The following is a 24492-nucleotide window of genomic DNA, read 5'->3' on the forward strand; positions in this document are numbered from 1 at the left end:
ATTTTTTTTAAAATCATATTATTTTTTATTTCTAAAATTCTAAAAAATATCTATTTAAACAGAGCTTAAATTATACTACTTATGCCCATAATTAATATGCAAATGTAACCATTTGATTTTTCAAATAAATTTTAGTATATTAGTATTTTATATATAATAATACAATATACATATAAACGGTAATTTTGTCTTCAAATTTATTTTTAATTTTTAATGATATTATTTGTAATATTATGTAAAGTGTGTAAATATTTTTTCTTATTAAAGTTAAAAGTACAATTTTTTTTTATTATTTTTTTTAAAAAAGAAAAAAATACATTTAAATTGGATATAATTACATGAAAAAATAGTTACATTGATGACGAACAAATAGAGAATCTTTAGTTTAGCATTTTGAGCTGTCCATAGTCAATATATATTTCATAATTTGACAAATATGGTTCTAAACAATAATAAAATGTCATGATATTTTACTTAAAATTATCAATATAAAATTAACTTATTTTATGGTGTATATATATTTTTAAAAATATTTTATTCTACACACTTTTATTTGCAGTTTATTTCATGTAAAATGTTAATATATTTTTAATTTTCTAAAAACATATGTGTGTATATTTCATTCAATTATACTACTTTATAAAATAAATTGAAATTAAAAGCAATAAAAAAAAATAGAAAGAAGAATGTGCGTGTAAATTGTTTACATTTTGAGAATAACAATTAATTTTAAATATATGTATATATAAGAATATTAAATAATGAAAAAAATAAAATAAATAAACAAACCCTTTAAATGCACATTATACATCTTACCACTTGGAAAAATACATATATATATATATATTAATTTCTTCTATGTGTGTATATATTTTACTGTTGATTTTGTCATTTGGTTTTTATAAAACAATATTTTAGTATTTTAACTAAATTCACAAAGACCATAATATATAGATATTCAGTCTGTTCATTTAATTTTTTTTAATAGAACAATTCTTCATAAATATTACTCTCTCCGTCCAATAACCATGTATTCATTTGCTTTTTGCACGAAGTTTTAGAAATATTAGTATTATATTTGGATATAGTAGGAATAGAGTATAAATGACTAAAATAACCTTATTAGTATTATGTGATATAAATGTAATGATATTTATATAATATATTAGAAGTTATAAGAATATTTGTAATATTATATAGATAGTACATTTACTAAAAAAATAAATGGATACTTTGTCGTGGACAGACCAAAATAGAAAAATAAATAGTTTATTATGAGACGGATGGAGTATTAAAAATACAAATATACACACACAATAATATAATACATAATACTATCTACTCATAAAAATCAATCATTTAACACAAAATATTATTTTTAATATTAGCAACTCAGCTCCTATACCACATATCAAATCAATTAATTTAAAAATAATAAGTGAACGGACGGAATATTTTCTCTTTTCTTGTAGCTTTCTAAGAAAATGTTGGCAAAATATATTTTATAAAAATATATTCCGTATTATTTTATTTTATTTTTTCAAAATATCGTATCAAATTATTGTTTAAACACAAATAAAAACCAATCTGCCCATATTTTTATTTATCACAATACACTGCTCAAATAAAATAATAATATTATTATAAAAAATAAAAATGATAGTAACAAGTCATAATCAACAATAGACCAAAATGAGACATTTAGGCAATGAACTTAGTCAAAAAAAAGTGTAGCTTTTAACAACCTACACAAGTTGTTCACTTCAATTAATCACATGTACACACAAACTTAACTTTGTGCCAACTTTTTGACTATAAAACATTAGATAACCCAACCAAAGGGTTCAAGAATTTGCTATTATTTCCGGGTTTTGGTTGTTTCTTTGTGTCGAAAAAGTATACGGCAAAAAAAATAAATATTTTTATAATGATACTTTATCCGTCTCACATAAAATATTCATTTTTTTTTTGAAAAATATTATACACTCTAATCATATTTTAAATTTTATAATTTATAATTTTCTTAATTTTAATTAAATTATTTAAATTTTAATGTATAATTCTCAGTATTACACAATAATTGTTTTGACTAATATATTTTTTTATAATTATTCATTAATTATATTTTTTTAAATTCTCGTGTCTACAGTAACGTAGATATTTTGGCTGGGATGGAAGAAATCTTCTTTTTTTAGCATTATACACTATTTACCCAAATAAAAATAACAACAATAACTCGGGTAGCGATTGCGGATTCTCACGTTATTAAAAAAAAAAAAAAAAAAAAAAAAAGAAAAAAAGAAAAACAACAATAGCTAATGTTATTATCACTACTCAAAGATATAGAGACAATAAAATCTAAAACATGATTCCTTCCTACCCAATTTCCTTAAAGCAATAAAGCAATGTATGATATGTTGTTATCTTGTTTTTTTTGTTTCTTTCCCATTATTGGACAAACCCTACTATATAAAGCAATGGGCTATTCTTGGGAGATCCCGGGACCTCGGTCCCAGATGGTTCTCGTCGAGGACATACGGTATTCGTCGATTTGATCTTGAGCGGTCCGTGGTGTTTCCAAGAACCGTGCACAAAACTACCATTTGCCGATGATAGACACATAGTGTCGATCAATTTAGGGTTTGGAGGTCCAAGGAGCTCGTAAGAACCATACGCAAAATTCTATCGGCCGTCATCGATCGCCACCTCCATATTCATGTCTAACTATTACAATACAAGTGATCATTTTTTGGAAATACAGTTGCTATCAAGAAATTTTTACGATTAAAAATTCAAATCCAAAATTATAGTTGTTATCGAATAATTATTTTTTATTTTTATATTAAATTCAAATTTAATCTCACATTCAAAATAGCACATTCATATTTATTTATATCGTAATAAATAATTATTCAATTCAAACTTTTACTATTAAAAATTCAAATCCAAAATTATAATTTACATACAAACATAATGACGTGTCATTGTTGGGGACACTTATAGATCATATTCAACACTTCTATATACATGCACATTGTTTTTTCCTATTTATTTTGTAACGTTTTAAAAATTATATAAATATTTATTTGTCATTCACTAAATTTATTCACAATATATTTAAATTAAATAATTTTATCAACTCATAATTTCAATATTCTCACTTTAATAAATAACAATCAATTTGTTAATATTTTCTCCGTCCCATAACAATATATCAATTACTTTTTGCGTGTTGATATTTGAATATTAATTATTATATCAAATCGTATTACAAATAAAGAGAAAATAACAAAAATACTTCTATTGGTGTCTTATAACATTAATATAATGACATTTATACAAAAGACAAATGGATACTTTGTCATGGATCGAGGGAATATTATTTTTTACTTATCCCATTAATATTTTTTTTTTAATAATTCAATAAATTTCTTATTATATATTCATTTTAATTTTTAATAAACTAAAAACAAAAGTTTCATTATTTCAATAACAATACAATTATAATTAAAGAGAATAATCAATATTTATATTCCATTAATTAAGTTACATAACAGAGCTGTCATTAATATTCTTTCAAATTCAAATTTCAAACTCCAAATAAATTAATTTATAATGTGGAAATTAAGAAAAATCAACAGTAACACTAATAATAATAATAATAATAATAATAACAGCCCACAATAAAAAATAATAAATCAATAGTTAATTACTCATTATTGAAAATTAAAATATTGGCCTTGTAATAAATTATTAATCTCACAAAATAATCTCATGTTTGTTAGTGATTATACTTTAATTATAAGTACTTTTTCTTCACTCTATTCATGAAAGCAATTTTACTTTATTATTATTATTATTATTATTATTATTATGTACACAACTATATTGTTGTATTTCATAAATTATTTATAAATCCATCTGTCTTATTTTAAATGGGTTCTTTGGTGTTGTGTAATAAATTTAAAATATATATATTTTATTGGTCAGCGGAGGTGTGTAAAAGATTTTGACATTTTTGTCTTTTAATTTTATATATATAAAAATTGTAATGTGTAATGATATATTTGTAATTTAGATCAAATTAAAGAGTATTTAATATTAGTTTATAATTACTTTTACTAAAAATAAGAAATAAATACTTGGAATAAAAACGATAAAAATGATACTTTGAATTAAAAAAAAATTGGAGGGAGTATAAATTTATAATTTTGTATAATTCACAATAAAATATATTTTTGATGCATACATAGTTTTTTCTTTTAGCTTTTAATTTCTTTATAAAAAAATCATATTCAAATATCATTTTCATTCTTAAATTTCATATTCAAGGTAGGTTTTATTTATTTATGTATGTATTTGTATAAAGACAAAGGCCCCTCTATTCTAATTTATTCAACCATTGCAATAATTTTATTGGTTTGATTTATATCCAAAGTTTATTTCACTAAATACATGTTAAAATAGTGACATTATTTTTCATTACAAAATTACCCAAATTGGGCAAAACCCCATTCGACAAAACATCCTAAAAGTGACAAATTACAACACAAAGAAAGTAAAAAAAATACTCCCTCCGTCTCGGATACCGTGTCTGCTACACTGTAGACACGGTATTTTAGGAGGAGTGTAATTAGTAGATAATTAAAAATATATTAATGAAAATAATTATCTTATAATATAAATAATTATAAATTAAGATTAAGATAACTAATTAGTTTAATTAAAATTTAAAAAAAAAATTAAAAATTTAAAATGAGATTAAAATGTGTAATCATTTTCCAAAAAAGAAAAGTGACATGGTATATGGGACGGACAGAAACAGTTATCTGGGACGGAGAGAGTAAAAACTTACCCAAGACACAAAAACATACAAAAATATGATTGTCTTAATCATATCAAGAATCTTATTTTATATACAAATCTTAAAGTATACCGAAAGTTCAATTTAATAAATATATATATATCATACTGTATCAATAATTCAGTATATCAAAATTATCAATATATATCGATATATTGAATATCAAAAACACCAAAATGATATATGGTATATCAAAATACCGAAATTATCTCGGCATCTTGGTATATACGAAAATATCAATTTATATGCTATTATGTATCATAACTTTTTATATATCAAAATTTCATTATTTTTGATATTTTTTCAGTGCAGTATGTGCGGTATTGTAATATTCCTTTCACCCGAATTATATATAATAATTTTGTTATTTTAATCTATTAAACTCAAATATATGTGTTTTATTTTTAGTAAAAATATTTACACAATATTACAATCTCATTGAAATATAAGTTAATCTAAGGACAAAATTATCTTTTTATACTTCTATTACAGTATTCTTTATAAAATATTAATATATTAAAATTTAATATATAAAAACTAAGAATTTGTTTCTCCAATCCAGTTTTGAGCTAGATAACTGTGCAAACAAATACTGTTTGCACAGTGATCCTGGAGGGGGTTCGAGGGACAGACTCGGGGGACAAAGTCTGTCATTTTTTTTTAAAAATTACAAATATAAAAAAAAATTATAATAATTATAATTTAATAAAATATATACAATATATATCATTTTGTAGAGAATAATTTTTTTTATAATACAAATAAATAAAAATTTAAAAAAAATATATAAATATAATATAAATTTATAATTAAATTATACAAATTACTATACATTTATATTATTATATTCATACTCATCAAATCAATACACATTAAAACTCCTTGCTCCGACCAAATTCAAACCCAAAATAAATATCAAAATTCAAACTCATTTCAAAATTCAAATAAAAATCAAATCCAAAACACTAATTTCCCCAAAACCTCGTAAACCCTAAACACACCCTAAATAGATACATATGATCATTTTCCACCCCTACCCACTGCCAAAACTTTCCGACTAGAATCAACCTGGACCTGAAGTCCATGGACCCTCCAAGAACCACCCAACCAAACCCCAGATCCTTCCTATAATTAGTGTATTGTAACTGTAATAAAACAGCATTTCATTTAATTTCTTTCAATCAATCAAAAACATCCCACTAACCATTTAAAATACTCCTTTATTTAAATTTTTCATTTTTGGTGGAACCAAGAATCCAAATTTGAACTAAAATCCCCTCCCATATATGGAGGCTCCTCCTCCTCCTCCTCCTCCATATTCTTCATCAAATCAAAAATCCCCAAATATTCAAAACCCTAATCCCCAATCATCATCTTCATCATCATCAAGATCTTCATTCCCAAACAAACCCTCAAAAGAATCACTAATCTCTCATCAAGAAAATCATCAATTATTATATGATCAGATCAAGAACAAAAACAACAACAACCCTAACCTTGTTCTTGATCATCTTGATCTTGACCTCACTCTCCAAATCCCTTCTGATGAACTAATTCCCCAAAACACGCTTTCTGCTCTAACTGTAGGAACCGCACCGGACGGGAACCGCACCTTCTCCTGCAACTACTGCACCAGGAAATTCTACAGTTCTCAGGCGCTCGGCGGCCACCAGAACGCTCACAAGCGCGAGCGGACCATCGCCCGCCGCGGCGGCGCTGCCGTCGGATACCCTCTGCCGCTCCACGGCTCTTTCGGCCGGTCGCTAGGAATTCAGGCTCATTCAATGATCCATAAGCCGAGCTACGGAGCCGCCGCGCCGGCGGCGTACGGACAGCCGAGCTGGGGGAGAAAGCTGCTGAATCAGGCGGCGCCGCCGCCGTCGCTCGGAGGAGCGGCTAGATTTGACGGTGGCCGGAGATTCGCCGCCGATGGGCTCATCGGAGGGCTCAGAATGGAGATTAATAATAATAATAATAATAATAATAATAGAAAAAAAGAGGATGTGAAGAAATTGGATTTGTCTCTTAGGCTCTGATCTGATCAATTTTCTTGATAAAAATTTCGATTTTTTTTTTTTTAATTTTTTTTTATATGAATGATTCTTACTATGTTGCATGAATTTTTATTCATTTTAATTTCGATAATAAAAAAGTTGAATGCAATCTTACTTTCCCTCTCTAAATTATGATATACTCTATCCGTTCAGTTTCTATTGTCCTATAATATATAAATAAATGAAGGATAAAAATGTAAAATTTATGTTTAGAAAAACATAAATAAACAATAATTGTTGAACGTTCCAAATAGAAAAAAATATGATATTAGTTTATGGACAGAGGGAGTATTTTAATTTTAATTATTAAAATTATATAATTATAAATAATGAAATTTAAAATGTATAATTAGAAAATAAATTATATAAAAATAGATGAAAAATAAAATGTAATATTTAAAGCACACTTAATTCTAAATAATTAATAAAGTGAGATAAAATTATAAATAAATTCAATGTAGAAATAATTTTCACATATTTATAAATAAGTAAAATATTGTCTAATAGTATAAATCAAGTGTGTAAATTTTGTTACTATAAATAAAAAAAATTGTAAATAAACAAAACCAAAAAAAAAAAAATACATATATTTAATTTATTTTAAAAAACTTTGAAATATAAAAGATGTCAAGAATGTGCTGGAAATCTACTCCCATAAATAACTCACTTAATCCACAAAAATGATGCAATTGGAAATAGATAGTTTTGTCGGGATTTGAATTAATTAATTAATTAATTGAGAAATCAAATTAAAGTTGTCACGAAAATAAATAAAATAATTATAAATTGTGTAAGAATCAGGTCAGGTGGATCAAATATAATCTCATGACGTATTGGAATTTAATTAAATATGCAGGGTTAATTAAGTAATTGCACCCATCCATCCGTACATTCGGACGATTTAATTAAGGAAATGGACGGCTAAGATTTGATTTGATGTAACGACAGATTAATTATGACCCACCAGCAGCTGCAAAAATAGACTATCTATTCACCGCTGTCTTCATCAATATCTTATACTCCGCCTGTCTCCAAATAAAAAATATTAAAATAACTTTATTAGTAATGTATGATATAAATATAATAATATTGTGTAATATATTACTTTTCTCCGTCTCAGAAAATATAGAAAGATATGAAAATTTGGGTAAAATATAATTAGTAAGTAATTTTAAAATATATTAGTAAAAATAATAATAATTTAATAAAAATAATATAGATTAAGATTAAGATAAATAAATAATTTAATTAAAATTAAAAAAATTATAAAATTTAAAATTTAAAATGCGATTAAAGTGCATAATTATATTTCAAAAAATAGAAATGACAAGTTATATGGGACATATGAAAATATAAAATAGAGACAAATTATGTGGGATAGAGGAGTATAAATTAAAATGATATTTGTAATGTTAAATAGACAGTACAATACAAAAAAAAATACTTTTATTATGAAATGAACTAAAATTAAAAAATAGATAGTTTTTAAAGGACAAAGTACAAGGGTGTGTTTGTTTGGAAGTTTAAATTTTGAATTGAAATTTGAACGGTTTTTTTTTAAAAGTATAATATAGAAAATAAAAAATAAAAAATAAGTATTTGATTTGATATTTTTTAGAGAAAAAATTGAATGCACAGTAGAAATCTTACAAAATTCACCAAACAAACACACCCTAAATTGAGTATTTTTTTTACTGCATCTGTCCTTGAGTAAATATCAATTTATTTATTTTTTTTTACTAAATTTAAAATATATAATATTAATAAAATAGAATTGACTAAAATAACCTTATTAGTATAATATGATATAAACATAATAACATTTGTATAATATATTATAAATTTTATTACGTAGATAATACATTCACTAAAAAAATTGATATCTTATTGTGAGATAAATCAAAATAAAAAAATAGATAAATTATTAGGAAACGGAGAAAGTATTATCCATTGAATTTATGTTTTGATTATTATGCTAATTGAATCACATATACATATATATATATATATGATAATAACACGTTAAATAATTTTATATAGCATAATGTATTACTCCGTCCGTCCCAAAAAATATGGTACTATTACTGTAAATACGGAAATTTACATAAAGTATAATTAATAAATAATTAAAAAGTGTATTAGTAAAAATAATTATAGATTAAGATTAAGATAAGTAAATAGTTTAATTAAAATTAAGAAAATTATAAAATGTAAAATTTAAAATGCGATTAAAGTGCATAATTATATTTCCAAAAATAAAAAAGACAAGTTATATAAGACAGACGAAAATAGAAAATAAGGACGAAATATGTGGGACGGAGGGAGTATAATTTTAGTGCATCAAATAATATACAATAAAGAAACAATATATATTAGAGAAAATGTTTTGGTTACCGTCCCAAAACAATATAATATATTTGACTCAATCGACATATATTTTTTTAAAAAATTGTGCATATATTAATATAATATATAACACATACTTTGATAGTATATTATATAATTACATGTTGCATATTATATAATTAGCACGTGCTAATTTGGCTCAATCAACAGACATATTTTGATGACACATTATATAATTATATATAACACAATATATTTTAATAAATAGATTATATAACACAATACAATATATAATTCACACCACAAATATTAATACAATATATATTAATTTCAACACAATATATAATTCACACATTATCGGCTTGTGATGAAATACTAATTATTTCATATTAGTGTGTTAACTTAATTATATCAGTCTTGTAATGAAATACTAATTATTTCATATTAGTGTGCTAACTTGATTATATCAATCTTGTAATGAAATACTAATTATTTCATATTAGTGTGCTAACTCGATCAAATTAGCACAGTGTCATTTAAGTGTAAGCACCCTTCTAGAGAAAAATAAAGAAAAAATGTCACTCATTTATTTAAAAATTTTACGGCATCACATCAATATGTATGATTTTAAATGAAATGAAATAAATAAATAGATAACTAAAAATTGCAATGGTTCAAAGAACAAGATCGTGTTTGATTTTGTGCTTTAGTCGTTATCATAATTACGTGTGATTTAAATAAAATAATCCCCAATTTATTTGACTTATTAAAGATCTAGTTTAGCCAAGTGCTTATTTACAAGAGTCAAAAGTCAAACAATCTCGTATTACAAGTTCTAATCCATCGAACAAACTTAAGGCTAAACATTGTGTTTCTTTAATTCAAATTTCCTAAAACTTTCTATATATATATAAAAAATTATCTCACAAAATAGTCAAATTTTATTTAAATACAAAATCTAAACCAGATATTTCCAAGACGAGAAAAAAGAAAAAAAAAAGACCCAAATCTTTGTTCGTCGACAAAGACTATTGTAGAAATATACGGTACCATTATATTCTTCGAATAATAATGTTGTTCGAAGAATTTTTTTTGTCAATATTCCCTTATGATGTTTTCCTTCCTGCTAGGATGTGTTTGTTCGAGGGTTTGAATTTTGAGTTGAGATTTGAATAGTAAAAAATTGAATTTGAATAGTTATATGATGTGATATAAATAGGTGTTGATGTGATGTTTTAAATGTAAAATTGATTTTTAGTATAATATAAAAAATATAAAATAAATGTTTGATTTGATTTTTTTGAGAGAAAAATGGGATGAATAGTGAATTTAAAATCCAATCCCCCAAACAAACACGCCCTTAGTGTATTTCAACAATAGGAGAGAATGTAATATCGAACTTTTCTAAAATGAGTCAAACCATTTACATAGATGCTTCTAAAATTTTTGGCATTATTAGTTAACAAATAGTAACTTTTTCAAAACATATAATGACATCAAATATATATTTTTTTCTCATAGAACATCACATCTAATGATCTAATACTCAGTAACATTTTATTATTCTCGACAATTTTCAAAACTCCAAAAAATTTCAAATCCGAAGCCATAGTTTCCTAGTATATGTTTGTCGCTATATATTTTTCTTTCGAATAAATATCATATTCGATATATAGTGTTTGTTTTAAAAGTCTGTTTACTTTGAGAATCTTTTCAATATTTTTCCTATGCAATCTTTAGGATTCTCAATAAAAATTCACTATTTCTTCTTACAGAACATCACAACATCTAAATGTTTGGTTTCCACGTCTGTTCTTGAATCCCGAGTTAGTTAAACCAGAGTGAGGATTCAAAGTTGGGAGAGACGAACCGATGTAATATCGGTGGAGTCTCTGGACCCTAAGCCGAGTTTAAGATATTTTCGACCCATATTTCATCGGCAAGTCGATGAAAGGGAAATGCATCTTTGCTACTAGAGCGAATTTTACTATCGATCCCGGAGATGACTTTCTAGAAGCCACCGATCTAGTTTAAAGCCGGTTCTTCCCTTATAGAAACAAATCTAACAATGCCGAAGAATAGTAAATAATAGAAGAATAGGGCAGCAGCCAAAGTACCTCGAAAGATTTTTCTCTATTTCTTCTGAATAAAAGATTTGAGATTTTCCATCCACCGTACGTACTCGCTCTCGTCTTTCCTCCTCATATAGAGATGTACAAATTCAGCTAGCTTATCGTCTACGCCCCTTGACTCCAAGAATTCGTAGAGAGAATCCTGAAGTTCGTCCGACAATTCCCTGAAAACCGAAACGATACACAAATGTTAGAGGAAAAATTATGACAAAAAAGGATCGACGAAAAAATATAACCAGATTAAATGATCATCTCACCTAAAATTTCAAACTTGTAGGAAAATGTATTATTAATTACATTTTATATAGTCTTCCACCCGCTTCGATATTATGTTAGATGATCATTTCCCTTAAAAATTTAAACTTAGATGAAAATACATCATTATCATACTCCCTCCATCCGGGATAATAGTGCATAATTCATTTACAGTAAATAATTTTATCCGCCTACGATTTCACTATTTCTACTTTAACAAATAATAATTAATTTGTCACTATTTTTCTACTTATCCTAGAGTTGTTTTCTTATTAATTTAATAAATTTTTCATGATATCCCACTATATTTTTTACCTATCTTATTCTTATATTAAAATACTGCTATTTCTTAGTCAATGAGTTCAACTAAACAAGCATAAACATCCGGGACAGAGGGAGTATTATATAGTCTTACAACATAACAGAAGTGAACGAAACACGTACTTGAATTCAGGGCCCATATGCGGCTGCATTTTCATTTGATCACGATCGCGTGTAAACACATTACGAATTTCTATACTATCCGGCCATGCAGAGCATAAAAATTCCAGAACACGGCTGCTCTCGCCCTTGAAGATATCGACGATCAAAGTTATATGAAGCTTCACATCCTCCGAAGATCCATCGTACTTTTCCACGGGTACAGATCCATCAAACATAGTTACGTCGATTTTAATTTCTTCACTCTCACTGTATTTCTTGCTCAGTCGAATCCACTGCTCGCCCCGGCATTCATCAATCGTGAATGAATTGAATTCTCCTACAAGCTGTAGAGATATACACATGGTAGGAATGTCGTGAACCAGTCGAATAAGAAATGTACGATGAAGATGTGTTCTATAAATTAAGCCAAGATTAAGAACTGCATCGGTGCAATATATAATGGTTCTTGCAAGAAAAAACTTCGGAAATTACGTGATTTCGAATAAATTCTATTCAATAGCAACATTTCGAATGAGATCAAAACAGGCATTGATCTTAGACTGTTGATCACAGAGCTCACCAAAATCAAACAATTTCAATTGAGGTTAACCTATCAGATTACAATCGTAGCCCCCAATTTAGCTTAAAAGCTTTTTGCTAGTTGCTACAAGAACTTTCGATCAAATTTCAAATTCACAAACTGTCAAATTCGAATTCATTTCGCAGTATCGAACTAACTTCTACAAATTCGAAAATCACGCGCATTAAAACCCTAGAACACTCGCAAATCTCCTAATAACCCTACAGCAATCAAACCAGCACCAGAAAAAAAAATAAGATTTAAGGGAGATTACAAATCAATGAGTACCGAACGAACAACTCTTCGCCGCGAACGAAAATTAAAACTAATCAGCGTCGAGTGAGTACCTCAGATGGCGGAGAACGCTCAAGCTCGTACTGAATCTCGTTCCGAATAAGCCGGAGAATGTTGCCTTCGAACGCCGATTTGCGCATTTCCGACACGTAGTTTCTAATCGAAGATTTGTGACAATAATTGAGGGGATTGGATTGTTGACGGGTAACCAGATTCCGCACTGCTCCTCGCAATCCTCGGAGCAATAAACGATGAGCCATCTTGCCTGATTGATTCGTCGAAATTGATCGAATCTGCGATTAGGGTTTAAGGAGGGTTTTGCCTTCCTTCGCCATTCCCAGTTTTCATTTTCTTTTTTTCTCTTTCTTCTTCGTGTTATCATTTTGGTTTCCGTACAATATCTAAATTTGGGCTTTTATTATTTGGGCCTATAGAAGCCCAAGTGGAATGACTTATAATTGAGTATTTATGTTATTATTATATCAATCGTACATAGTAAATATTTTTTCAACTTACAATATATTACACAAATACTATTACTTTTATATTACATTATACTAATAGAGATATTTTTGTCTTTTCTATTATAATTTAATATAATGCTAATATTCAAAAATTTATGTGAAATCTTCAATTTTATTTTTTTTTCTTATGTAATATTCCTTCAATCCTAAGTGAAATTACTATTGTTATTATTTTATAAGTGACATTCAAAAATATCAATTTTTTTATTAAAAAAATAATAATATTTCATCCATCTATCAAAATTAGTTACATTTTTTTTTTTTTGTAAATTATAAAAGAAATGTAACCAATTTTGGGGGATAAATGAAGTACTATAAATTAGAATAATACTATTACACTTATATGCATAAAATATAAATGACATAAATATTAAAACTATTTTACATATATATATTTTCAATCTATTATTCTTTGTCCCACCGCAATTGTCACTATTTCTATTTTTGTCTGTCCCGTTACAATTGACATATTTCTATTTTTTGGTAAAACTTGTTAAATTAAAACATATTTAACAAATATAAATCAACTTAATTATACAATATCATAAATGACGTAGTACCCACTCAAAACTCTTTTATTTCTATATCTCTCCTAAAAAGAATAAATATTTTTATCTATATTTAAAACTACACATCTTTTATAAAATTGATTTATGTTAATTATAAATAAATAAAAATATATCTATTTATTTGTATTATAGAATATTTTAATCTCTATAAAATGATATCTATATTGCATATATTTTTTAATTTCTATATAATTTTTAAATATTTAAACATATATTTTAATTTTTTTAATTATATATATTAAATTTACTTTAAAATTATAAATATTATTAATTATATAAAAAATAATATTATAATATCATAACTAACTATTATTTATTAATTAATTAAATATCTTTACCTTAAACAGCGTGTCTCTAATTAAAGGGTTCAATTATGGTGGGAGGGAGTATAATAATTCAAATAGATTTTCATCATGGGAAGGAAATATCATATTAAATGCACACAGTATACAAGATTTTAGAAGTGATTATCCATAATACTTCAATTATTACAATTTAAAATACTTACTCAAGTACTGATCATCAGAATTATTTGAATGACTTTAATGGATAATTTATTGGTAATTTTGGGTGTGCATTTTTTTTTTTTTGTTAAAATTATTTGAAAAAAATAAATTATTTTTTAATTTTTTTATATGAATAATAAAAATATATATAAATAATACTATCTCCGTCCATAAATTATAATATTCTATTTTTTATTTGGGACAGTTCAACAACTATTGACTTATTTTATTTTTTAAACACAAATTTTACATTGTTATCATTTATTCATTTATTACTTTTAATGGACAATATAAATTGTACAGAGAGAATATAAAAATAATAAATATCAATAATATATATATATTTTTTTAAAGAAAAATATAAACACTCGATACTTTTCCTTTTAATTAATTAATAATAATTCTTATATTTATTAAAGAAAATAATTTTCATTATTTTATATTTCTTAATGTAATTTTATTTGAGTGGGTTCATTTTATTTTTTTGAATAAATATATTTTTCATGTTAAATATAAAAATTATATTAATAATAAAAAATAATATTTTTTTTATTAAATTATTTATTTATTTTTTGAATAAATAAAAAATATATTTTTATTTAGTATTTTAATTTAATTTTTCTATTTTAATTTGTTTTTTATAAAAAAACAAAATATATATTCAAAATTCTATAAAAAAAAAAAAAGAGAATTATGAAAAAAGAAATCGATGGTATGTATATATTACTATATTTTTTAAATAGTACTAATATTTAATATTGTTTAAATATCATTTTATATTGAAAAAGGAATGATGAAAGCCGCAAGAACAGCAGCCATTTGAGATTCGACGCCACTCCTTTTTCACCAAATTCCACCGCACGCTCTGTCCCACCCACCGATTCATTTCCAGACAATTGCTTGGCGTTTTCGGTTATTACCGGAAGAATCAGTTGAACAAATTGCCGCGGCGGCCGCACAATCGGCGGCGTTTTCGGTCGGAGGAAGTTTTGGTTGAAGAAATCACGTAATTTAGGGCTTTTTTAGAGGAAAAGAGGTTTGGTGTTCATCTGAGCATTTCAGCAATGGTGGTTTGCTGGAAGAGTTCGATTAAGCCGAGGCCTGGATCGGTGGCGGTTCATCTAAATGTGTACGATCTCTCCTCCGTCAATGGCTACGCTTACTGGCTTGGACTCGGCGTCTTCCACTCCGGCGTTCGTGGTCAGTTTCTTCTCCAAACATTTTTTTTTCCTTTCTTTTTTGCTTCAATTCTTCGCTCAGATCTGCTAACGAAACCTTCGCTGTAGAAATATTCTGCAAAAACTGAGAAAGGTAATCTGAATAAACCCTAGATTCCACCAAAGTGTTGTGAATTCGAATTTCAATTGAAATTAGTGCGTACCTATCGAAATCGAGCAAGCATTTGATGAATTGTAGAAAATAGCATTTCGAATTGTGGAATTTTAAAATCTTAACCCTAGATTTTACCAAACTGCTCTAAATTCCAATTGCAAATGACATTAGGGACCATACCCATCGAAATCGAGCAAGCTTTTGATGAATTGTAGAAATTATCATTACAAATTGCGGAATTCTGAAATATGTAGGTATGATTAACGGCCATGGCAGTTCAAAAAAGGTAATCAAAACAAACCCTAGATTCCACCAAGCTGTTCTAAATTCCAATTCAAATCGAAACTAACGACCATACCTATCGAAATCGATCAAGCATCCGATAAATTGTAGAAATCACCTTTACAAATTGTGGAACTCTGAAATGTGATTGATGGGCATGGCAGTTCATGGAGTGGAGTATGCGTACGGAGCTCATGAGTTTCCATCGACAGGGATATTCGAGGCGGCAGAGGCGAAGCAGTGCGAAGGAATCACGTTGAGGAAATCGATATTGGTGGGATGGACGAGCATGAGCCGTGGAGAGGTGAAGGAATTGATGGAGGAGCTTGCGGATAAATACAGGGGAGATGCGTACAATCTCATCGCCAACAACTGCAACCATTTCTGCAACGACGCCTGCGTACGTCTCACCGGTAACGCCATTCCCCGATGGGTCAATCGTCTCGCCAGGATCGGTAAGTAAAAATTATGTGATTTTAGTATTGTCCTCTATTAATGATCGTAATTTTTATTTTTTTTAATTTTATCTTCCACATGATGCTTTTATCACTTTAGGACTCCCACAATGTCGAAATTGTGGCTGAATAAGGCTCTGCATACATAGATACTTTTGTAACTTTCGTAATATTCATCGTCAATTATTATTATTTTTTTTAAAAAAATAATCACATCTGACTGTTTTTTCTCACAAAACTAACAATTTAACAACAAATATTATGAATTTGTTTGGTTTTGATTTGTGATTTGTGATTTAGCTTAATAAGTATTTTGATGGATATTTTATAAGAAAAAATAGTACTTTTTTCGTCTCATATTTTTTGTCCACTATTTTTATTTTCGTCCGTCCCACTTTATTTGTCTTTTTAAGAAATATGATCACAACTTAAATTTCATAATTTATATATATTTTTAATCTTAATTCTACTATTTAAGTTATTTTAATCTATAATTAGTTTTATTAAATACATTTTTAGTTACTTAGTAATTATTCTTACCTAAATTCCCGTATCTCCAGAAAATTGAACACAAAAGATGGAACGGAATGAACATATTTGAATAAAAAACAAAGCTTTTATTTTTTACTATTTTATAAATTTCCAAACTTCTATCTAAATAGAACCTTTTTAGTCATTGGGCGACGTGGAATGCCGGAAATTACATGTGACAAGCCATCGGTAGTTTCCACGCCATGTTAATTTTTGTTTTTTTTTACCCTAATATATAATTTTAAAAATTTTGAAAATATTTAGAAGGTTCGCTTGGACTTTTAGATATTATTTTTTACCCTATATGTTAATTTTGTCTCGCGGGTCTTTTAAGTGCCTTATATCCGGAAACATCCATATGTGTAATGACCAAAATGATAACGGAATTTATGGGAAACGGGATGTGTTTTCGGCGTCGATTGATGGATAAAATTGTTGTGTTGTGTAGGTTTACTATGCAAATGTGTCGTCCCATTGAATTCGACTAAAGTTGGGAGCAGCAGCAGGATCGGGGAGAAGGACTGCCAAGTGGAGAAGAAGAAGCTGACAACGGCGAAACATTCGAGCAGGTTCTTTAATTCGACTTCTTGTTCTTCGTCTTCTTCTTTGTCGTTGTCTCCTCCCCTCGTCGTCGCGGCAAAGGTATGAAGGCCAAAAATTTTGATTTCACTACAAAAAATGAAAAATAAAAGAAAATGGAAAAGGGATTGATTCTTTTGGTTAGAATGTTATTTGTTTTTTTTGGTTTGCTTTTGTGTTCATATTTTTTTTTCTTCTTCAAATGTTGTAATAAAAAGGAGTCTCTTTTGAAGGCACATCTTAAAGGTATTTGGTGCCTAAAGGGTCTTGGATTTTAATTTTAATTTTTATTTTTTAAGAGAAATTGTTTGTGGTCTTAGATTTTATTTTTGTATCAAACAATATTGTACATTATAATGTGAAGAAAGTTCAGATGTAATATTTATTTATTTATTTAGTTTTATTGTAACTCATTTTTATTAGAAGTTACTATTCCCTCGGTCATCGAAATTTATTATTTTTTTAATAAAAAATATTCCATTGGTCCCAATACAATAGTTTTGTTTACCATTTTTGTTCGTCCCAAAACAATGGTTTCATTTTTATAAATAACTATATCATCATAAATTTATCAATACTTTTTCATTACTATAATACAATTGCCACTGGTCTTTATCTTGTTGGGAGTTGGAAAGTGGTATAAAATAGAATGTAAAATACTAAAATGTCTTTATTTTTCGAAGAATTTTAAAAAGTAGGTTAGAGCAATAATTAGGGGTAATTTAGAAAAGTATGAATAATTTTGTTATAAAGTGGGGACTACGATTACTAAATAAGAAAACAGTGCAATTGTTTTGAGACAAACGAAAATAAAAAAACAAGACAACTCTTTTGGGACGGAGGAAGTATTAATCTTTTTCAAATCTCGTGCTACTTTTGAGATGAAGAGAGTATTATTTCTTCTACTTTTTTTTTACTTAAAAAAAAAAATAAATTCTATTTTCATATATATTTTTTAAAATTCGACCAAAAAAGCACAATAAGCGTTCTAAAATGAAGTATCAAATAAATAAATAAAATTTGAAATATGTAGACAAAAAGTCATCCCTATAGGTTAAGACGAGGATAGGTTCGGATCAAATATAGTAAATGCAAATCAGATTGGAAAAACTATATCGGACATACCCTATGTGATAGGGTAGTCTTGTACTTTTTTATTCTTTTACCCAAAAATAGATAATACTCACTATTTAAGGTGTTTTTATTTTTATAGTAAAATTAAAAAATTATGGACTTTCTTGTCCGATAAAGTTACTACCTCTGTCCCACGTACCGTGTCTGCTACATCGTAGATACGGTATTTTAGGAAGGGTGTAATTAGTAGATAATTAAAAATGTATTAGTGAAAATAATTATCCTATAATATAAATAATTATAAATTAAGATTAAGATAACTAATTAGTTTAATTAAAATTTTAAAAAAATAAAATTAAAAAGTTCAAAATGAAATTAAAGTGTATAATCATTTTTTAAAAAATGAAAGTGATATGGTATGTGGGACGAACAGAAACAGCAACGTGGACATGGTATGTGGGACGGAGGGAGTATTTTATTTTATTTTATATTTATTGTTTGCTAAATTCAATCATTTTATTTGTCTATAATTTTATTATGCAAACTTTAAAATAGAATAAATAATCGGTCTTTCATTACCTTTTAAATTTATCTCACTATATTTTGTTTTAACTCCTAAATAATTTTTTCATAATACTATACGTTACTTTTTACTATCTCATAATATAACTAACCAAAGTTACATAATTTTTCTGAAGGAAGAGAATAATATTTTATTAAGTGAGATATGTAAAATTATTTTGATATTTTGTATGATATATATATAATAATACATTTATAATTCATATAAAAATTAAAAACATTTTACTATTAATATAAAATAGGAAACAAATGCATATATATGGATATATGAAACATTGAAAATGGCAAAAAAAAAAAAATGTATATTAGATAGAAACAGTGGGAGTACTAAATATTGATAGATTTTTTTAATGTTTTTAATTTTTTTAATGTTCATTTTATTAAAGTCCATAATTCAATAAACAAAGTCGGTATTTTTTTTGTATTTTAATTTGAAATATATATATTTTTTATATTAAGCAAAAAAATATAATATAAAATTAATATTTTATATTAAATTATAATAGTAATTTTTTTAAATAAATAAAATATATATTATATATTTTAATGTATATATTTAAATTTTTTTTAATAAGATTGGATATCCAATCTTACCCAATTTATAGCCATCCATATTAAATAATATGCAGTTACGGAGCTACATGAAGGTAGGCATTTTTATTAAGTCCTTATTTTTTATATTAAGTAATGACATTTTTTTTAAAAAAAAAAATATAATTCTCCCTCCGTCCACAAACTAACGTCCTACGGAAAATTTACTCTTTTATTTTTACTTTATTTACTCTTTCATTTTCTATATAAAAGATTACGAACAAATTTATCATTTTATAATAAAAATTCTAATTACTTAAAAATACGTATAAATATCAAATATGACATTAGAAAATGGACTAATTTTTACACACCACATCAATTTTGGCACATGACCTTCACCACCTTCATCATTCGCCAAAACCTGTTGGAAATAACCATCTTCTTTTATTTATTTGTTTATTTTATTTATATTTTGGGACATTTTCCAACACTACCAAATCGAAGAATAATCTAAGGGTGTGTTTGTTTGAGAGTTTGGATTTTGAGTTGGGATTTGAATAGTAAAAATTTTAAATTTGAATAGTTGTATGATGTAATATAAATAGGTGTTTGATGTGATGTTTTGAATGTAAAAAATTGAATTTTAGTATAATATAAAAAATAAAAAATAGGTGTTTGATTTGATATTTTGGGGGGAGGGGAATGGGATGAATAGTAAAAATCTAATCCAATCTCCCAAACAAACACACCCTAAGAGTATCTTCAAACTTACTCTAACATTGTTATAGATTTTTATTTATTTTTTGTTTCTTTAGATGCAACATATTAACTGACATGAGAAGAGTTTGGCTTAACCTTGTTTTTGTAACTTTCGACGACTACTCCTTCGTAGACTTCATCCATTCGACGAAGTTGTCGAGGATAACAGGCCAAGCATGATCTAGACTGTAATTGTTCAGGCTAGGAAAATTAATCTGCCACAAATCATGAATGGATCATAATCAAATGTTAGATTATAAGTGTGTTTGGTAGAGGAAAATATAAATATTTTAATTTTTCTTATTCGTTTGAGTTAGATAAACTAATTATTTATCATTCTTTATTTTCTATGTCCATTGAAATAAAGAAAAAAATGAAATTTGAAAAACGTCTAAATGTGTTTATCTTTAAAAATATATTATTTCGATTTTACAAAATAGTGCATCCAAATTATTATATTTAAACAAATCACCAACTAAACACGTCCACATATTTCTCTACAATAATATTATTTATCTTTGATATTCTTTTTTTTTCCAACGATATCAAATAACTATTCAAATTCAAATTTTTACTGTTAAAAAATCCAAACCCAAAAATCAAACTCACAAACAAGCACACCCTAAATTCTATCAAATTCTCATTTTCCTAAAATCTCGTCTTATTCTATTCATCCTCTCTATCTTTATCTATTCATAATCTTTTTTTCTTGATTGAATTCTTTGTTTTACCTTCTCAATTGATTTTTTTTTTCTACAATATTTTATATACCAAACACCTAGTAAAAAATTATAAATTAAAATGACAAATGATATGCAAAAGAGAAGGGAAGCATTAGATAACCTCTTTGCAGAACCTATAGAATCCCAACCACTGATCCTTGGAAATCATCCAATAATCTCGTTGAGCCTGAAAGCAACATAGTAACATTTCTATGAGTGCTCAAGAACATTTTTTCCGACTATTTCGTCGATTTTCTTATCTTTTATGATGCAAATTAGTTTTTAGGATAAGGGAGTGTTCAAAGAAGATTCAATAAAATTATTGAAACATTTGTGCAGGCATAAAAGGGTTCATACCTTCAGGTAGGCGATAAGAGCATCCACTTGAGCACGATGATCCGAGCCTAGAATAAGCTCCAACATGTCGCATATAGTTTCGATGTCTAAGGTTTTCTGCCTCACATCTAGAGCAATATCAAATGCAAAATAATAAGCAGAAAAGGCATAACTAGAACATGTATAATCGAATTAACGAAGCCAACCTTACCGGTCAAAGAATATTTGAAGGCATAGGAATATAATTTGAGAAAATTTGATGGCACTCTGACCTTTCAACATCATAGACAAACACAATGAACATAAACATTAGACAAAAAAAACAAAAAATAAGACACGTCTCAATTTCAATTTGAGACGAAGTTATTGTACCTCAAGGTAAAGAGTATATATTCCATCCCGCAACTTGGGTAAAGTATATGCGTGCAGCGTGGTGAGACCTCTTCGCCATTCCTCCTAAACACAAAGTTATAAGAAGACATGTGTTTTCTAGAATGTAAATAACTATATTGAAATTCATCGATTAGGGGGATGAAGAAAGATTCGATTCCCATGCTTCTTGCCATATTATAGAAAATGCTAACAGAGAATTTGGATTCAAGTATATCTCCCTCACCTTTTAAATGTGAATTCCTTTCAGGAATCATAGAAACCACAAAGTTTAAAAAGAATTCTGCATAAAACTAAAATATGTTCACTTCCAAAGACCACAACTTTTACAAATAGGTTTACATCATGGAAAAGAGAATTAAGTCCTACCACGGTGAAGTACCCTTTTCTGCGTGCCTTCATTTTCCTTCGTCAAAACAAAAAGAGGAAAGATCACCAAGGTTAATATCCACAATGGATCGAAGTCTAGAAAAGAAATATCAATACAGACTTACCAAGATAGCAATAACATTTGGTAATCTTTATCATCAAGTTGCAAATCAGCGCAAAGCAAGTCTATTCCAGATGGGCTGCTTGATGAAAAGTTCGACATTATGTATAGAGGAAGATGATAACAAATCCCGTGGAAAACTCAATTAACAACAAACTCACTGCCAATAAACTAACAATGCAATATACCATTTCAAACACACATAAAAAGGACCAATTCAAAATTATTTTAATTTATATGTACATCACAAGTATTATTCAAGCACTTGCACAAATGGTAGAACTTACTCGATCACCCCGGAAGATTTTGTGGCATATCTATAGAACAGTTGATCAATTTTTTCCTCTTTTGATGATGCTGTACCAGAACCTGAAGGATATATGAACAATGAAGAATTGCACTTATGATATGAAAATGCATAAAGTGCAATGCAGTCCAATGCCAAAAAAATACATAACAATGTATTCTTCCATTTTCCATCTATTAGTTAAATTTTCCTCAACATATGTAATAAAAACTCCAACGCTAATTACTGTAGGGACATATGTGTTTGTTTCAAGGACTATAGAAGATTTCCACTATTCACACAAAATCTTCACCCCAAAAATATCAAATCAAACACTTATTACTTATTTTTTATTTTTTTATATTATATTAAAACTCAATTTTACATTAAGACCATTTATTTATATCATATCATATAATTATTCCAAACCTCCGAACATATCTGGCAATACAATGAGGCAGCACAAAAGAGGAAAAAGAACTCATGCACATCACTTTCTCTGTAATTCTTCCCCAAAAAAGAATGTTAATATCAACCAACGGTTATGCTATCGCCTTCTTGTGGTACACGAAATTAACTTTACAGAGTTCATCAACGAACACAATCATTGCAACAAACAACCAGGAACCACATGCTGTTTTTTTTTTTTGACATATTTGTTAGATGATGTAAATTATCATTTATTTATTTATTCACAACCAAGAGTCAATCAACAATATTAAAAAAAATAACTGAAAAAAAAAAGGTCTAAGAAACTATCAAAAGCCTATATAAATTTCTGCCCGCTGCATTACATGTGAATTATACACACACAGATGTCCCACGGTCACTTTCAGCACCAACTGCATAAGATTAAAGCTCACGACGACAATAATTTCCAAAAAAAAAAAAAAAGTGAAACCGAAAAGGAAAAACAAACAATCCATCCAAGCGCACTCATCAGGCAAACAATATCGACACAGTAAGAAAAAAATACTATTAAAATTAATAATAATACTTACCGGAAGCCGCCGAACTGGTTGAGCCTCTTCCCAACGAACTCCGATCCATAATTCTCGAATCTATTATACTTTATCTAGTTCCAATTCTGCAGTATAGATTGAAATTAAAAAAAAAAAAAAAAAAAACAGTTAATACATCGCTTACAAACCTTCAGGACAACAATCAAACTAAAAATATGAAGAACACTGTAACTTCTCACTTTCCGGCGAATCTAATCTCGCCGGCGACGGCGGAGATTTCTGACTACTGGTTTCTTGGGATGTTGGCAAAAACGGAGAGGACGAGAGTAACCGCCGAGTGGGATCGCAATTGAATTCATCACGTTTAAATGCATATGGGAGGTGGGAGCTGGATAGGCTGCGGTCGCCCACAGGGGAAGATTTGGTGCTCCTCCAGTATTATTGCGCCACGTGTATAGGGATAAGCCCGTTGCTTCTGAAGGGACAATGCGGTTAATTATCGATTTGCTTCCCCTTAATTATAATCAATAATTGGCCATTTATTTCCAAATATTACTCCATTTGTCAGTATTAAATATAATGTTGAAAGACATAAATGAAAAAATTGTATAAAAATTATTTATTATAAATA

The 24492-nt window shown here is 27.3% G+C and overlaps 4 protein-coding genes across 9 annotated transcripts; 2 read left to right on the top strand and 2 right to left on the bottom strand.

The window, feature by feature from the left end:
• Positions 1-6150: 6150 nt before the first annotated feature.
• LOC127262898 (zinc finger protein 3-like) lies at positions 6151-7014 on the top strand. The gene has a single exon (XM_051291763.1). It carries the CDS (start codon positions 6151-6153, stop codon positions 6898-6900), a length of 750 nt encoding a protein of 249 aa, XP_051147720.1. The 3' UTR covers positions 6901-7014.
• A 374-nt stretch (positions 7015-7388) lies between these two features.
• Positions 7389-13316, bottom strand: LOC127263113 (uncharacterized protein At2g39795, mitochondrial-like). 2 transcript variants are annotated; one of them, XM_051292073.1, is made up of 4 exons: positions 13002-13316; positions 12096-12418; positions 11382-11560; positions 7389-7943 (listed from the first exon to the last, which is right to left on the bottom strand). In XM_051292073.1, the coding sequence occupies exons 1-3, from the start codon at positions 13206-13208 to the stop codon at positions 11398-11400; spliced, it is 693 nt and encodes a 230-aa protein (XP_051148030.1). In that variant the 5' UTR covers positions 13209-13316; the 3' UTR covers positions 7389-7943; positions 11382-11397. The 2 variants fall into 2 exon arrangements, with proteins under 2 accessions (XP_051148030.1, XP_051148029.1); XM_051292072.1 differs by lacking the exon at positions 7389-7943 and having other exon boundaries at positions 9598-11560.
• Positions 13317-15348: 2032 nt separating this feature from the next.
• Positions 15349-18121, top strand: LOC127263116 (deSI-like protein At4g17486). Of its 2 annotated transcripts, none has more exons than XM_051292078.1 (3): positions 15349-15747; positions 16374-16616; positions 17596-18121. In XM_051292078.1, exons 1-3 carry the CDS (start codon positions 15612-15614, stop codon positions 17793-17795), a joined length of 579 nt encoding a protein of 192 aa, XP_051148035.1. In that variant the 5' UTR covers positions 15349-15611; the 3' UTR covers positions 17796-18121. The 2 variants fall into 2 exon arrangements, with proteins under 2 accessions (XP_051148035.1, XP_051148034.1); XM_051292077.1 differs by having other exon boundaries at positions 16326-16616; positions 17596-18120.
• Positions 18122-19907: 1786 nt separating this feature from the next.
• On the bottom strand, positions 19908-24218 carry LOC127263114 (uncharacterized). 4 transcript variants are annotated; one of them, XR_007841368.1, is made up of 11 exons: positions 24101-24218; positions 23901-23986; positions 22901-22982; positions 22618-22692; positions 22493-22529; positions 22106-22189; positions 21945-22000; positions 21755-21861; positions 21519-21584; positions 20772-20890; positions 19908-20337 (listed from the first exon to the last, which is right to left on the bottom strand). XR_007841368.1 is itself a non-coding variant. In XM_051292075.1 (11 exons), the coding sequence occupies exons 2-10, from the start codon at positions 23947-23949 to the stop codon at positions 20795-20797; spliced, it is 657 nt and encodes a 218-aa protein (XP_051148032.1). In that variant the 5' UTR covers positions 23950-23986; positions 24101-24218; the 3' UTR covers positions 19957-20337; positions 20772-20794. The 4 variants fall into 4 exon arrangements, 3 of the variants coding, with proteins under 3 accessions (XP_051148032.1, XP_051148033.1, XP_051148031.1); XM_051292075.1 differs by having other exon boundaries at positions 19957-20337; positions 21945-22005; XM_051292076.1 differs by lacking the exon at positions 19908-20337 and having other exon boundaries at positions 20345-20890.
• Between the last annotated feature and the right edge of the window lie 274 nt (positions 24219-24492).

This window comes from Andrographis paniculata, unplaced genomic scaffold, assembly GCF_009805555.1.
Source record: "Andrographis paniculata isolate CXL003 unplaced genomic scaffold, ASM980555v1 Contig66END, whole genome shotgun sequence".
In the NCBI taxonomy this organism is placed as follows: Eukaryota; Viridiplantae; Streptophyta; class Magnoliopsida; order Lamiales; family Acanthaceae; genus Andrographis; species Andrographis paniculata.

Coding starts and splice junctions, on each gene's coding strand:
- LOC127263113 (XM_051292073.1), bottom strand. CDS start 13,208: ATGGCTCATCGTTTATTGCTCCGAGGATTGCGAGGAGCAGTGCGGAAT. Junction 12,419..13,001: donor AGCGTTCTCCGCCATCTGAG/GTACTCACTCGA, acceptor ATATCTCTACAG/CTTGTAGGAGAATTCAATTC. Junction 11,561..12,095: donor CATATGGGCCCTGAATTCAA/GTACGTGTTTCG, acceptor TTCGGTTTTCAG/GGAATTGTCGGACGAACTTC.
- LOC127263114 (XM_051292075.1), bottom strand. CDS start 23,949: ATGGATCGGAGTTCGTTGGGAAGAGGCTCAACCAGTTCGGCGGCTTCC. Junction 21,585..21,754: donor CTCTTATCGCCTACCTGAAG/GTATGAACCCTT, acceptor TGTTGCTTTCAG/GCTCAACGAGATTATTGGAT. Junction 20,891..21,518: donor TCTATAGGTTCTGCAAAGAG/GTTATCTAATGC, acceptor GATTTGTGGCAG/ATTAATTTTCCTAGCCTGAA.
- LOC127262898 (XM_051291763.1), top strand. CDS start 6,151: ATGGAGGCTCCTCCTCCTCCTCCTCCTCCATATTCTTCATCAAATCAA.
- LOC127263116 (XM_051292077.1), top strand. CDS start 15,612: ATGGTGGTTTGCTGGAAGAGTTCGATTAAGCCGAGGCCTGGATCGGTG. Junction 15,748..16,325: donor CTTCCACTCCGGCGTTCGTG/GTCAGTTTCTTC, acceptor TGGGCATGGCAG/TTCATGGAGTGGAGTATGCG. Junction 16,617..17,595: donor CAATCGTCTCGCCAGGATCG/GTAAGTAAAAAT, acceptor TGTGTTGTGTAG/GTTTACTATGCAAATGTGTC.